This window comes from Ranitomeya variabilis, chromosome 6 (assembly GCF_051348905.1).
Source record: "Ranitomeya variabilis isolate aRanVar5 chromosome 6, aRanVar5.hap1, whole genome shotgun sequence".
NCBI classification, from domain to species: domain Eukaryota; kingdom Metazoa; phylum Chordata; class Amphibia; order Anura; family Dendrobatidae; genus Ranitomeya; species Ranitomeya variabilis.
This window is the reverse complement of record NC_135237.1, coordinates 579,393,289-579,409,932: the sequence shown is the minus strand read 5'-3', so window position 1 is coordinate 579,409,932 and position 16,644 is coordinate 579,393,289. Positions and strand designations below refer to the sequence as shown.

Genomic DNA, 16,644 nt, shown 5'->3' with positions numbered 1-16,644 from the left:
GGGAGCGGATATGGATCACGGACAGTGATCGCATTGAGTTCACGGAAATCCAGGTAAGGGCGTAAAACCCCATTTTTTTGTTTACAAAAAGAATCCCGCAGCAATGGGGGATGAGCATGGTCTGATATGACCCTCAGCCACACTTTCTGTAATATAGTCCTTCATGGCCTGTCTTTCTGGTCCAGAGATATTATACAGTCTGCTCTTGGGCAGCTTGGCACCAGGGATGAGATTAACGGCACAGTCATAAGAACAATGAGGAGGGAGTTCTTGGCATCCCTGTTCTGAGAACACGTCCCCAAAATCATACAGGTATTTTGGCACTAGCAAGCTGGGTACCTAAGCAGTGTCCTTGACAATACTCACTCCACTTTACCACTTTCCGAGTCTGCCAATCTATCACAGGATTGTGCAGAGTGAGCCAAGGAAGTCCCAGTACCACCGGTGAAGGCAGACCCTCTAGCACATAACAGTCCAGCACCTCAGTGTACATAGCCCCCACCTGAAGCTGTAAGTCTCGGACAACTTGAGTAAAGTGCCCCTGTCTCAAGGGGGTGGAATCAATGGCGATTATGGGTCTGGACAGAGTATATGGATTGAGGCCACAGACCTGGACGAACCTAGTGTCAATCAAATTAAATCCCGTCCCACTGTCCAGAAATGCAGACACGTACAACTTAATCCCATCCATGTGGATTATGGCTGGTAGGACAAATTGTGTCCTGCCCATGGAGGTGATGAGGACACCCGGATTGCTAACCTCCCCGCAACCCGGGCCTCTTAGCTTTCAGGCGCCTGTTTTACTGTGAGGTGGGGAAGGAAGGACACGTGCCCACAAAATGGCCCTTTTTACCACAGTGAAAACACGCTCCCCCTTTGTGCCGAACAACAGTTTTCCATAGTGAGTTGCCGCATCCACCTGCATGGGTTCCTCAGATGACTCAGTCCCAATCTTCCTTGGCCCAGACCTCCCTCATACAGGGGTGTCTCCCTATGTTTCTGGCAAAGACGGCGATCAACCCGGATCGCCATAGACATGGCTGCCTCAAGGGAGACTGGAGTCTCATACAGGGCTAAGGCATCTGGAGCGCCCCCACACCGCCGCAGGGCCGAGGGGTACCCGGAGCCGGGCCTCTGGGTCTCAGTCCTGGGGTTGTCACGGTGGCTAGACCCGGTCCGTGGCCCTGTCTGTCAGTGGGGGACGTCCGGTGCAATAAGTGGTGGTGTAGCGGTGCAGTTGTGGGGTGCAGGTCGCGGTAAATAACGAGGACACCAGGTTGCAGTCTCTTTACCTCTTTACTGAAGATCTCTGGGTCCTCAGTCCAGAATACGGCTCACCAGGCTGCGCAAGTCCGGCCGGTCCAATGGCACCTCCAGAGTTCTCTTAACAGGTGGAAATCTGTGCCTTCCTACTAGCGCTATGTGTTGTGGTCCTTCCCTGCTGTGCTTACGGAAAGTCCCCACAACTGTTGTGTCTGTTTCTTAAGTTCCCTCACAACTCGATTAGATGATGTTCTGCTAATCCTCCGTCCCTCCCTGATGTTCTGGTTGGGACGGCACCTGTTTGACGGGTAGGCTCGGAGCTCTTCCGGGACCCTAGAGTCGCCCCTCTCTACAAGTTGCCCCCCAAGACTTCATAGGTGATATGTGTTAGACAGCCTGCCTGAGACTGACTGTCCTGCCGCTGTTTAGAGTATTGCTTGAAGCTGGATATTATGATACTCCCTCGGCGTTCCGGCCACCGGTAGTGCGCCTCAGTAGGATGTTGCTTCGGTCTTACAGCACGACTCCTACTGGTATTCTCCTATTGCTATAATCTCGTTTCTCACTCAGCACAATCTATCTCGCTTCTGATCCTTTCTTGGGCACCGCCGCTATCCTGAGCAGGCACGGTCCCGTTACGTTCGTTCTCGTTGCCAAGCCTCTGTCAGGATCCCACCCCTGACAGAGACCCTACTGCATCTTCCCCTACAACACCCTCTGCCACAAGGTGTTGCCTGGTTCCAACCCAGTCAGCTTCTGATCTAACTTCCTGCCTGACCCCCAGTTTACCCACTATGGTGGGGAGTGGCCTAGTGAATAGAACCCTTAGCTCCCCCCGGAGGCCCGACTGTGAAATGTATTGGTGTCTGTGATACCTGGTCAGATGAACTCCTTCAGTGCCATCAGACGTACCATAGCTCCCCATAGTGGCGGAGCCACAGTACTGCAACGACCAGGACTCTGGGGCGCTGCACATCCTTCACCCTTACTGTGAGCCCCTCACAGAACTGACTACGGAGTGCGGGGCCATTTCACTTAGTGTTCGTGGCCCTGTAAGGGGGTGACAGAGTCCGTCATGTGCCTCCCCCTCTTTGAACAGTATTCACATTAACTATGTGCAGTTCCATAGTGTTTATGACTGTTAATATATTAATTTACTGTTACTGTAATGTGTATGTGCTTGACATGTGTTGTGTATAGGATCAGGGATAGAATAGGATAGAAGGTAGCAGTGGCATAGAATAGTGGGGCACCATAGAGATAGGGAATGAGTGTTAGGATAAGTATAGTTAGCATAAGGGTTTTTTCCAGGCTGGGAGGAGTTACAGATGGGCATAGTGCAGAGCAGTGGGATATAGTGGGGAGACGTCCTGTTTTGTGAGCAGAGTAGTGATGGGCAGTCCGGCTCTGTTTGGTGATCCGGCTCTCATGGCTCCGCTCACCAAAAAGAGCTGGCTCTTTCGGCTCACAAAACGGCTCTTTTTGGATCGTATTAGATGCCTATTGAGTACCTGTTCAGGCGTCCGAAACTCCGCCCACCTACCGCAGAAACTCCGCCCACTTCTTAGAGCCAATTAAATTGAAGAGTGGGCGGGATTTTGCTCAGGTGGGCGGAGTTACGCCTCCCGAAGTCCGAGATTTTACGCCCAGTGAGAGCCATTCAGGAATTTTAGTGGCTCTCACTGGTGTGCCGGCTCCCATCGTTCACAGCCGGGAGCCGGCTCTTTGTGTCGGCTCGTTCGCGAGCGACACATCACTAGAGCAGAGCTCCAGCGGGCAGCGGCCATGCCCAGGGCAAGGTGAAGTAAAGCAGCAATGAGCGAGGCAGAGATTGCCAGGACAAGGAGAGATTGCCAGGACGGGACCGGGATTGTCCAGCGAGGCAGGGACTGCCAGGACCAGGCAGAGATTGCCAGGGATTGTCCAGCGAGGCAGGGACTGCCAGGACCAGGCAGAGATTGCCAGGACGGGACCGGGATTGTCCAGCGAGGCAGGGACTGCCAGGACCAGGCAGAGATTGCCAGGGATTGTCCAGCGAGGCAGGGACTGCCAGAACCAGGCAGAGATTGCCAGGACGGGACCGGGATTGTCCAGCGAGGCAGGGACTGCCAGGACCAGGCAGAGATTGCCAGGGATTGTCCAGCGAGGCAGGGACTGCCAGGACCAGGCAGAGATTGCCAGGACGGGACCGGGATTGTCCAGCGAGGCAGGGACTGCCAGGACCAGGCAGAGATTGCCAGGGATTGTCCAGCGAGGCAGGGACTGCCAGAACCAGGCAGAGATTGCCAGGACGGACCGGGATTGTCCAGCGAGGCAGGGACTGCCAGGACCAGGCAGAGATTGCCAGGGATTGTCCAGCGAGGCAGGGACTGCCAGAACCAGGCAGAGATTGCCAGGACGGGACCGGGATTGTCCAGCGAGGCAGGGACTGCCAGGACCAGGCAGAGATTGCCAGGACGGGACCGGGATTGTCCAGCGAGGCAGGGACTGCCAGGACCAGGCAGAGATTGCCAGGGATTGTCCAGCGAGGCAGGGACTGCCAGAACCAGGCAGAGATTGCCAGGGATTGTCCAGCGAGGCAGGGACTGCCAGAACCAGGCAGAGATTGCCAGGACAGGACAGGGATTGTCCAGCTAGGTAGAGATTGCCAGGAAAAGCAGAGATTGCCAGGACGGGACAGGGATTGTCCAGCTAGGAAGAGATTGCCAGGAAAAGCAGAGATTGCCCCAGGGAAAGCCCCAGGAATGTCACTGTGTACGCAAAGTTGAACTGTTAAGAATGGACATAGAGTCTGAAGTTGTTTGTGAGACCCGTGGATCTGGAGCCAGAATGACAGAAGCAGATGGGACTGTATGTTTTATTTTTGTGACGTTCTTTACATTGAATATGAGCAACAATACATATAAATGACACAATCTGTTTATTACGGAGCCGACCGTTCCTGGGTTTCATTACGGGAAATTCATGAAGGCTTCACATATGGATACTTGTAGGGTCAGTGTTTCCTGAGAATGGGGGCAGGGTCAATGTTTGAGAGGAGTGAATTCCAGTTTAATGAACGATTCCCAGATCGTCAGGCATATTCTGCCAGAAATCTCATGTGGAATTGTGTGATCTTCTGAAGAATAGATCTCAATTCATTGATTGTATGGAGAAGAGTGATCCTAAAAGACAAGACGGAAGAGAATAATCTTAAAAGACGAGATGGAATAGAGTGACTCTAGATGACGAGAATGAGGAGAACAACTAAAATAAAAGATTAGACAGGGGGGAACCATCCCACAGGACGACACAATGGAGCGATCCTAAAAGTCGCGATGGAGTGGAACGATCCTACAGAACAAGGTGGAAGAGAGTGATCCTTTAAGGTGAGACAGAAAGGAGCTGCCCTCAAGGATGAGAGTGAGAGGAGAATTCTAGTTTGTGGTCTTGGGTATTAGATGCATTCTCAGAGGGAGATGATGGCGCACCTGATGTGGTAAGTCCCCGCTATCTGACCAAAGCTGTTACCAGAGCACAACACGATTCCCGTGTCCTCCAGGAGAAGATGGCAGAAGAAGTCATCAGGTTCCTGGCCACGGTCCTATAAAAATGGTGCAAGAAAGAGAAGCTGTCATAGTGTGCAGGATTGCAGGGACAGAGCGTCTGCCATCTTGTGCAGTATCGCGGGGACAGCGTGTCTGCAGATTTGTAAGGTGTCCTGGGATGGTGGGCTCCTGTGGTGGGTATCTTGTTGTCATCCACACTATCAGTATTTGCCCTGTGTGACCTCGGTGGTACCTGTGCCAGTTGGATTGCCCTGTCTGGGATCTGAATCCTGGGGAAGGCGTACAGGGCCCCTTGGATAGGATTACAGTACATTCCGGGGGTCTGGTTGAGAATCTTTTCTGTGATCTTGGCCTTCTCTGCCAGATTACGGAGCAGTGTCTCCTTCTCCTGAAAAAGATGGAGGAGAGGAGTCAATGTGTTCTGAGGAAAGGGGTAACTGTTTTCTATGGGGGTTTTGAACAAAAGTTATTGCTGCATTCAACACATGAAAGAGGGGTCCCCATGTATTATCGGGATCTGGAAGAGAGCTGAAGTGTGATAAGAGGATGCTGCTAGCCTCAGCCTCTTCTGGGATCATCCTATCCTGGGAGTTGGCTACTATTCTCACCTTCATAAAGGTCTCATAAGAAGGGTCTCCGCATTGAGGAGGGTCCAGAACTAGCTCCAGCATCAGCGCCCCAGTAACTGGGGGTATATTGAACGACTTCAGGATGTACAGCACCTCAAAAACAGCAGGATCAATATTCACAAACTCAATGTATCCAGCCCGGAGCCCGCACCTTATAGAAAGAAACAAGAAGAAAGTGACGTAATCAGGATTGTTCCACACCAGCTGTACATCACCAAGCACAATGCCGAGTGATGTAAGTGGTGTGGATGGAGTGGTGTAAAGCCGCCACCACCGGACTCTGGAGATTTGTTCTGAGCAGTGACGGATCACACTTCTTTATCTGCTTCTGATGGAGGAGTCTGGGTTTGGTGACTCCAGGAGGACATTAACCCCTGACTGCATTGTGCCCCCTGTACAGATGGTTGAGGGGGAGAGTGCTACAGGTTTTTATCAATGGGTGGTCTCGGTCCCTTCACTCCAGTTATGGGAAACCTTAATCTTCCTCACTGACACCTGCCAATCAGCAGCCCCAAACTTCTGTCGCTTACTTCTTTTGCAGCATCTTTTGGACTTAGTGGTCCTCCTCAGCCACCCACACAGACAGACATACATTAGACCTTATCTTCACTCGATTCTGCTCCCTATCTAGACTCACGACCACCCCTCTCCCCCTATTTGACCACCATCTACTCACATTCTCATCCCTGTCCACCTCACCTGTCACCCATGTCCAGCAGCTACGCACCCCTGCAGAAACCTCAAACATCCAGACACATACACTCTCTGACCACCATGTACTCACGTTCTCATCACTGTCCTCCTCATCTGCCTCCCATGTCCAGCAGCTAGGCACCCCCGCAGAAACCTCAAACATCCAGACACATACACTCTCTGACCACCATGTACTCACATTGGCATCACTGTCCTCCTCACCTGTCCTCCATGTCCAGCAGCTAGAACACCCTCGCAGAAACCTTACACATCTAGACACTTATACACTCTCTGACCACCATCTACTCATGTTCTCATCCCTGTCCTCCTCATCTGTCACCCATGTCCAGCAGCTAGGCACCCCCGCAGAAACCTCAAACATCCAGACACATACACTCTCTGACCACCATGTACTCACATTGGCATCACTGTCCTCCTCACCTGTCTCCCATGTCCAGCAGCTAGCTCACTCCTCCAGAAACCTCACACATCTAGACACTCACACAGTCTGACCACCATCTCTACTCATGTTCTCATCCCCGTCCTCCTCATCTGCCCCCCATGTCCAGCAGCTAGCGCCCTTCCACAGAAACGTCACACATCTAGACACTCACACACTCTCTGACCACCATCTATTCACATTCTCATCCTCTTCATCTGCCCCCTATGTCCAGCAGAAACCTCGTATAACTAGACACACACACTGTCTGACTCTACCGCTGTCTTCCATATCCTTACTCCACAGACACAGACATTGCAATTGCTTTCTAGAATGCCACTCTCACATCAGTTATTGACACGGTCACTTCTCTCGTTCATGGCATATGAATCAATAGATAACCCTGGTACAATAACCTTGCTAAAAAGTTTCGGCAAGTGTCCAAGGATGCGGAGCAGCGTTGGAAGAAAACACATTCGCAAGATGATTTACTCAAACAAGCAAACACTGAAATCATCCCTCACCTCTGATAATCAGGCCTACTTCACAACCCTCATATCTTTCTTATCCTACAACCCCAAACAGTTATTCAACACTATTATCTCCCTCCTCAGCCCACCACTGCCCCCTCCAACCAGCCTCATCTCTGCCGAGGACTTTGGCACAAACTTCAAAAATAAGATCGACCAAACAAGGCAACACTTTATTGTTTGACCACAACCCCTTTGTAATCCAGACCAATGCCCTAACCCCATAACCTCCTTCTCCAACATCACTGAGGGAGATCTTACTCATCTCCTCTCCAAATCACACCTCACCACTTCTGCACTTGACCCCATCCCACCTCCTCCCCACCCTCACCACAACACTCATCCGATCCCTGACCCATCTCTTCAACCTATCACTAACTTTTGGTATGTTCCCTTCTGCTTTCAAGCATGCCATAATCACGCCTATCCTCAAAAAGCCATCCCGCAACCCAACAGCTATGGCCAGCTATCGCCCCATATCGCTGCTCCCAAACCCACATTTAGTGTCTCCCACTCGCAAACTACCTTCTCATCCCGCCCCCTCTCTATTGGGGTCTCTCAAGGCTCTGTCCTAGAATCCTTCTCTTCTCCATCTATACCCTTGGCTTGGTACAATTCATAAAGTCCCATGGCTTTCAGTACCACCTATATGCTGATGACACTCAGATCTACCTCTCTGGCCCAGACGTCACCTCTGCTGTCCAGAATCACAGTGTCTATCAGCCATATCCTCCTTCTCCTCTCGGCTCCTCAAGCACAATGTGGACAAATCTGAGCTCATTATCTTTCCTCCATCTCGTGTATCTTCCCTACCAAATCTATTTATCGCAATAAATGACATCACACTTCCCCTGTCCCAGAAATCCGCTGCCTCGGAGTAACCTGCAGCGCCCCAGAGTCCTGGTCGTTGCAGTACTGTTGCTCCGCCGCTAAGGGGGGCTATGGTACGTCTGATGGCACTGAAGGAGTTCATCTGACCAGGTATCACAGACACCAATACATTTCACAGTCTGGCCTCCAGGGGGAGCTAAGGGTTCTATTTATTAGGCCACTCCTCACATACTGGTAAAACTGGGGGTTAGGCAGGAAGTTAGATGAGAAAGCTGACTGGGTTGGAACCAGGCAACACCTTGTGGCAGAGGGTGTTGTAGGGGAAGATTCGGAGGGGTCCCTGTCAGGGGTGGGATCCTGACAGAGGCCTAGCAACGAGAGAGAACGTTACGGGACCGCGCCTGCACGTTATAGCGGCGGTACCCCAAGAAAGGACAAGAAGCGAGGTATATTGTGCTGAGTGAGAAACGAGATCAACGCAACAAGGAGAACACCAGTAGGAGTCGTGCTGTAAGACGAGGCAACATCCTATTGAGGCGCATAACCGGTGGCCGGAACGCCGAGGAAGTATAGAGCTCCAGGCCAAACTTCAAACCTACGGCAGGACAGTCAGTTATAGGCGGGCTGTCTCACCCAATTGACATAGGAAGACACAGGGGGGGTAACAACAGGAGTGGGGCGACGCTAGAGTCCCGGAAGAGCTCCGAGCCTCCCCGTCATACGGGTGCGTCCTAGCCATGGGATTTGGGGGGACGTGGAAGAACATCAGAATCGAGTTGTGAGGGAACACGAGAAACAGACACAACAGTTGTGAGGACTATCCCGTGGTGCTTAACAGGGAAGGACTACAACACACAAGCGCTAGAAGGTAGGCACAGATTTCCACCTGCAAAGGGAGCTCTGGATGTGCCATCGGACCGGCCAGGCTTGTGCAGCCCGGTTAACCGTATTCCGGATTGAGGATCCTGAAGCCTTCAGTAAAGAGGTAAAGAGACTGCAACCGGGTGTCCTCGTTATTTACTGCAACCTGCACCGCACCACTACAACATCACCACCATCCCGCACCCTATTATTTGGGCGCCCCTCAGCAGGGTCACGGACCGGGTCTAGCCACCGTGACAATCCCAGAGCAGAGACTCAGAGGCCCGGTACCGGGTACCCCTCGGCCCTGCGGCAGTGGGGGCGCTGCAAACTTGGCGTCACGAACAGGATCTACTTAAGCCTGAAGAATCAGGTCATGTGTGCCTTGGGACTGTGATTTATTGTGCTTGGACTGTGACTTATTGCAAAGACTGTGGACTGCCACTTGCCGCCAAAAGTTCCTGCCAAAACCGCCGCCATTACAGCGCTAAGGAGAGCGCAGGAGAAGAGGGGCGTGAAGTGGGCGTAAACAAGCTGAAGAGCGCGAAAGACAATGGCCGCCCAGTCTAAGTATTTCTGTCCCTTGAGGACGTGTCCGTCAGCAGCCGAGATCCGCCTCCTAATCCTTAATGGAGGGCGGAGGCAAAGAAAGCGAAACCGCCCACAGAGGACAGAGCGGGAAAAGGATGAGGAAGAAGAAGCGAATCATGTGGAGGACGCCATGGCGAGCTGCCCGGAACAGGAGCGTGGGGTCGGAGCAGAGGACTCCCCCAGCTACCTGGAGGGACACCGTAACCAGGCCTCCACCGCTGATACTGACTTCCTGCCGGCCGGAGTGGATGAGCTCAGCGACCAACTCCTGCGGACGCAGCTGAGCACTGAGGCCGGGTGGAAGAAGACCTTCATCGGGAGCCTCACCAGACGTCTGTCGACAGCCTCGTCTGGTCCGGAGCAAGAAAGAATTTCCAGCGCTCCGAAGCCAGAAAGCAAGGCTCTGCCGGAAAGAGAAATGCTGCAAACGGAGATGACAACGCCGCAGCGCAAGGCCCTGCAACCAGCGTTCCAGATCCCAGCGGAGATGGAGCAGATCGGCACCGGAGGGACCGCATCTGAAGCAGGTATGAAGAACGACCCTGCCTCACCAGTAGAGGACCTGCTGATAGGCCCCGTCACGGCACCCCCTCTCCCTGGGACCTATAGACTCCAGCGCTTTACACCCTGGGATTGGGCCACGGGTATGGAGCACTTCTTAAAGGCCCCGATCTCGCCGATCACCTTGCCGAGCGAGGTCTATGCGGAGCTACGGCCGCCAGAGCGAGAGTAAACCTCGATGCCATGGATATGTAAATAGTTAACTGTTTGTTTCCCTGCTCTTTGCTGCTTTAAACCCGACTAGGGTTATTCTTAAAGGGATCCCTTTGTTTACCCGGGATCCCTATTGCTTTTATTTTTGTTTTCCTTTCCTGCTCCTTTTAACCCCCTATTTGGAAAATAACTGCTGGATCATGAACAATGCATGATTACAAACTTTTTGCACATAGTTTGCACCTTCTTAAAGGTGCTCTCTACTGGTTTTACACAAGGAAAGGACTCTTTGCGAAGACACTGGTCTAGGAACCAGCATCGGAGTCCTTACTGCTAACAGACTTGCAGCTTGAGAAGTTGCACTACCTCAGAGAGACTTGGTTCCCTCTTAAAGGGAATGTTCACATATTGCACTTATGAACAGTGTTGCCTTAAGATGGTTAAATGGCAATAATGTCTTGAAAGAAGAAGTTAAATGTAACTAACTAGTTGATTGTAAGAAATGTTGGTAATGTGCTCTGAAATAAAGTCCTGTAAAGGTGAAAGATGGAAGAAAGATGCAGCAGACCCGTAGGGGTAGACATAGCGTCCTGCATACAAGTCAGTAAGAAAGTAATAAAGGAAGTTTAATGTTGTATTTAATAGAAAATGTTTAATAATGTGCTAGAAAATGAGGACAGGAAGTGAACCCGTAGGGGTTAGTGGTGAGTCCTCTTAGGAGCCATACAGAGATGGCTCAGTAATCCGAACTGAAAGATGGATGATATGTTCTATACTGTGTATAGTAGTAGAAAGACAGTAGGCCCGGGCAGAAAGGGGCGGTCCTGTAACAGAAAGGAGAGGCAGTAGGTCTGGAGCAGTTAGGACAGGCGGTCCTGCAGATGTAAAGAAGGAGAATGCATAAAAGTTGTTTAGCCTTATAATGTGTTATAAGAAGGTCTTTAGTGGATTCAGCGAGTACGTCCTTAAAGGCAAAGTTAAATTATTGTTCAAAGATTTTGCACTTAGTAGAATACCCGATTGGGTAAGAAAAGTATTTATAGTATGTTATTTAAAGTATTTAACCATGTTTGTAACGTTCAAGTGTCCTCACCTCCCATAAAGGGGAAAAAAAAAAGGGTTTACTTGTACTTGCATTTTCAAAATTGTATGTCTTTTTGCTGACATGTATTGTTGTTTTCTTCCCAGTCCAGGGGGAGTGCAGCGCCCCAGAGTCCTGGTCGTTGCAGTACTGTTGCTCCGCCGCTAAGGGGGGCTATGGTACGTCTGATGGCACTGAAGGAGTTCACCTGACCAGGTATCACAGTCACCAATACACTTCACAGTCTGGCCTCCAGGGGGAGCTAAGCGTTCTATTTATTAGGCCACTCCTCACAATCTGGTAAAACTGGGGGTTAGGAAGGAAGTTAGATGAGAAAGCTGACTGGGTTGGAACCAGGCAACACCTTGTGGCAGAGGGTGTTGTAAAGGAAGATTCGGAGGGGTCCCTGTCAGGGGTGGGATCCTGACAGAGGCCTAGCAACGAGAGAGAATGTTACGGGACCGCGCCTGCACGTTATAGCGGCGGTACCCCAAGAAAGGACAAGAAGCGAGGTATATTGTGCTGAGTGAGAAACGAGATCAACGCAACAAGGAGAACACCAGTAGGAGTCGTGATGTAAGACGAGGCAACATCCTATTGAGGCGCATAACCGGTGGCTGGAACGCCGAGGAAGTATAGAGCTCCAAGCCAAACTTCAAACCTACGGCAGGACAGTCAGTTATAGGTGGGCTGTCTCACCCAATTGACCTAGGAAGACACAGGGGGGTAACAACAGGAGTGGGGCGACGCTAGAGTCCCGGAAGAGCTCCGAGCCTCCCCGTCATACGGGTGCGTCCTAGCCATGGGATCTGGGGGGACGTGGAAGAACATCAGAATCGAGTTGTGAGGGAACACGAGAAACAGACACAACAGTTGTGAGGACTATCCCGTGGTGCTTAGCAGGGAAGGACTACAACACACAAGCGCTAGAAGGTAGGCACAGATTTCCACCTGCAAAGGGAGCTCTGGATGTGCCATCGGACCGGCCAGGCTTGCGCAGCCCGGTTAACCGTATTCCGGATTGAGGATCCTGAAGCCTTCAGTAAAGAGGTAAAGAGACTGCAACCGGGTGTCCTCGTTATTTACTGCAACCTGCACCGCACCACTACAACATCACCACCATCCCGCACCCTATTATTTGGGCGCCCCTCAGCAGGGTCACGGACCGGGTCTAGCCACCGTGACAATCCCAGAGCAGAGACTCAGAGGCCCGGTACCGGGTACCCCTCGGCCCTGCGGCAGTGGGGGCGCTGCAAACCCTTAACTCTGCACTGTCCTTCAAACCGTACATCCAAGCGTTTTCCACCCCGTCGCCTCCAGCTCAAAAATATTTCCAGAATCCGTGCTTTCCTCAACCTTCACTACTAAAATAATACTGCATGCCCTCATCATCTCCCACCTCGACTACTACAACATCCTCCTCTGTTGCCTCCCGCTAACACTCTTGCACCTCTCCAGTCTGTGCCTGACTAATTAGTCTCTCTCCTCCCTGCTCCTCCTCTCTGCAAATCTGTTCCCTGGCTCCCAATTTCCCAGCGTATCCAGTTCACACTAAAAACACTGACCTACTGTACAAAGCCATAAATACCCTTTCTCCTCATATATCTCCAAACTAATCTCCCGATATCTTCCCTCACATAATCTCCGGTCCTCCCAAGACCTCCGTCTCTCTTCCACTCTTATTTGTCCCTCACCCAATCGCCTCCAAGACTTCTCCCAAATATCCCCCTTCCTCTGGAATTCTGTGCCCCAACACGTCCGGTTATCCACCACATTCAGATCCTTCAGACGGAACGTGAAAACCCATGTCTTCAAAAAAGCTTACAACCTGTAATGACCATGCAGCCTCCTCACCACCATCGAGCTACTGCTGCTGCCCCGACTTACTGTCTCCCTCCCCACCATCCTGGTAATGTGAGCCCGCGGGGGCCAAGTCCTCTGTAACCTTCTCATGAACAGCACCATGAAATCAATGGTGCTCTATAAATACTAATAATATTCTTCAGCACAAGACATTGTGGACAATTGTAGCTTCAACTTTGTGGGAACAGTTGGGGGGAAGAGCCTTATCTGTCCCCCATGACTGTGCCCAGTGCGGAAAGTCTATAAAGACATGGAGGGAGACATGAGCAGCCGCACAGAGCTCGGAACCCAAACACCACAGAGATTGTGAGACCGGACCCCCATGATCAGGGTCTGACCTCACAAATGATCTTCTGGATGAAGGGATAAAAATCCCCACAGACTCCTCCAAAATCTTGTACAAATTACAGAAGAGTGGAGACGTTATATCTGTAGAGGAGCGACTCCACACAAATCCTCAGGGATGGATGTGGGGGGCACATACTTGTCTCCATATTAATGTCTATGGATGTAGATCAGGACAGAGAAGCCTCCCGGAGGAGGATGTGGGGGCACATACTTTTCTCTATATTAATGTCTATGGATGTAGATGGAGCTCTATGGAGCGCTCGCTCCGTCTGCAACAAACTTTCCAACATCCATGATCTTTTCATTACTAACAAACTTTCCTTCCTTGCTATCACCAAAACCTGGCTCACCCCCTCTGACACAGCCTCTCCTGCTGCACTTTCTTATGGTGGATTCCACCTTTCCCACACTCCCCGCCCCAGCAGCAAGCATGGCGGAGGAGTTGGGTTTTCTCCTGTCAGATAACTGCTCCTTCACCCCAGTCCCACTGGCACCCTCTGTTACTCTTCCTTCCTTTGAGGTGCACTCTGTATGCATCTACTCTCCCACTAACCTCCAACCGGCTGTCATTTACCACCCCCCAGGGCCAGCTACCGCCTTCTTTGACCAGTTCACCACCTGGCTTCTTCATTTCCTCTCCGCTGACATCCTTACTATCATCATGGGTGACTTCAACATTCCCATTGACACTTCTCTCTCAGCTGTCTCTAAGTGTCTATCTCTCACTTCCTCCTTTGGCCTCACTCAATGGTCCTCCGCAGTCACTCACAAAGATGGCCACATACTGTACCTCATCTTCACTCACCTCTGCTCCCTATCTATCCTCTCCAACTCACCTCTCCCTCTTTCTGACCACAACCTGCTTACATTCTCTTCCCACTCCTCATCCACAATCCCTACTCACGAACTTGCATACCCTCGCAGAAATCTCAAACACCTCAATTCACACTCCCTCTCTCAATTCCTTCTACATCTTACAGACATAAATTCTCTACACAATGCGGATACCGCCTAATATAACACCACAACAGCTGCAGCTCTTGAATCAGTCGCACCTCTCACACATACAAAAACTCGCAAAATCAACAGACAACCCTGGCACACCAGCCTGACCAAAGAACTGAGGTGGGCTTCCAGGGTTGCTGAGTGGAGATGCAAAAGATCCCACTACAACGAGCACTTCACCACATTCAAACAGTCCCTTTCAAGATCACACTCACCACAGCAAAACAAACCTACTTCTCATCTCTTATATCCCTGTCTCACAATCCTAAACAGCTATTCAACACTTTCAATTCTCTCCTCTGTCCCTAGTACCTCCTCACTCTCCAATCATCTCAGCTGAAGACTTTGCCTCATTCTTCAAGCAGTAGATTGATAACATCAGAGAAAGCTTTGGCCTACAACCCTCTTCCTAACTACTCAGCCCTCCTCCTCCAAAACCAACTTCTCCACCATCACAGAAGATCAACTTTCCGCCTTACTCTCAAGATCACATCTCATCACCTGTGCACTTGACCCAATCCCATCCCACTTCATCCCAAACCTCACCACAGTCTTCATCCCAAACCTAACCCATCTCTTCAACCTATCACTAACAACTGGTGTTTTCCTTTCATGCCTCAATCACACTCATCCTAAAAAAGACCTCTTTTGATCCATCCTCTGTATCTAGTTATCGCCCCATACCACTTATCTTCTCAAAACTACTGGAACAACACGTCCATCTTGAACTGTCCTCCCATCATTCCTCCCGCTACCTCTTCGACTGCTTTCAATCTGGCTTCTGACCGCATCACTCCAATGAAACTGCCCTGAATAAAGTCACCAATGATCTACTAACTGCCAAAGCCAAGCAACACTACTCTGTCCTCCTCCTCTTGGACCTGTCCTCTGCCTTGTACAGTACTCTGTTCTCCTCTTCCTGGACCTGTCCTCTGCCTCCTACACCACTCTGTCCTCCTCTGGACCTATCCTCTGCCTTCTACACTACTCTGTCCTCTCCTCTTGGACCTGTCCTCTGCCTTTGACACAGTGGACCATTCTCTAACATTACAGACCTTTTCATCTCTTGGCATCACAAACTTGGCCCTATCTTGGATCGCATCATACCTAAAGGACTGGACATTCAGCATCTCCCACTCACACACCACCTCCTCACCATGCCCCCTATCTGTCGGAGTCCTGCAAGGTTCATTCCTAAGGCACCTGCTCTTCTCCATTTACACCTTCAGACTGGGACAGCTTATAGAGTCCTCCGGCTTTCAGTATCACCTCTATGCTGATGACACAGATCTACATCTGTGGACCAGATATCACCTCCCTACTAACCAGAATCCCACAATGTCTGTCCGCTATTTCATCCTTCTCCGCTAGATTTCTAAAACTTAACATGGACAAAGTAGAATTCATCATCTTTCCCCCATCTCACTCGACTCCCCCAACAGACCTATTCATTAAAGTAAATGGCTGCTCACTCTCCCAGGCCCACAAGCTCGCTGTCTCGGGGTAATCCTTTACTCTGATCTCTCCTTCAAACCACATATCCAAACCCTCTCCACTTCTTACTGACTTCAACTCAAAAATAATTCCCAGATCCATACATTCCTCAACCAAGAATCTGCAAAACCCCTAGTCCATGCCTCATCAACTCCCGCCTTGACAACTGCAACCTCCTGCTCTGTGGCCTCCCCTCTAACACTCTCGCACCCCTCCAATCTATTCTAAACTCTGCTGCTCGACTAGTCCACCTGTCCCCCCCCACTATGTCAATCCCTCCACTGGCTTCCAATTACCCAGAGATTCCATTTCAAAACCCTAACCATGACAAACAAAGCCACCCGCAACCTGTCTCCTCCATACATCTGTGACCTTATATCCCGGTACTTTCCTGCATGCGACCTCCGATCCTCACAAGATCTCCTTCTCTACTCCCCTCTTATCGCCTCTTCCCACAATCGCATGCAAGATTTCTCCCACGCATCCCCCCTACTCTGGAACTCTCTACCACAACATATCAGACTCTCACCTACCATCGAAACCTTCAAAAAGAACCTGAAGACCTACCTCTTTCGACAAGCCTACAACCTGCAGTAACCACCGATCCATCAAACCGCTGCACGACCAGAGCTACCCTCTCCGACTGTATCCTCACCCATCTCTTGTAGATTGTGAGCCCTTGCGGGCAGGGTCTTCTCTCCTCCTGTACCAGTATTGTGTGTAAGATTACTGTACTTGTTTTTATTATGTATAA

The 16,644-nt window shown here is 50.9% G+C and overlaps 1 protein-coding gene across 2 annotated transcripts in view; it reads right to left on the bottom strand.

Moving 5' to 3' along the window:
- Positions 1 to 4,036: 4,036 nt before the first annotated feature.
- The window catches only part of LOC143783175 (alanine aminotransferase 2-like), an 88,336-nt gene continuing 75,728 nt past the window's right edge, over positions 4,037 to 16,644 (bottom strand). The window contains exons 10-13 of one of the 2 annotated variants that reach the window (XM_077271566.1): positions 5,420 to 5,591; positions 5,044 to 5,199; positions 4,734 to 4,846; positions 4,037 to 4,427 (exon numbers count right to left, since the gene is read on the bottom strand). In XM_077271566.1, coding sequence (XP_077127681.1) covers positions 4,337 to 4,427; positions 4,734 to 4,846; positions 5,044 to 5,199; positions 5,420 to 5,591 — 532 coding nt within the window. In that variant the 3' untranslated portion in view covers positions 4,037 to 4,336. The remainder of the gene's footprint in view (positions 4,428 to 4,733; positions 4,847 to 5,043; positions 5,200 to 5,419; positions 5,592 to 16,644) is intronic. The other variant, XM_077271567.1, reaches the window with a different exon arrangement.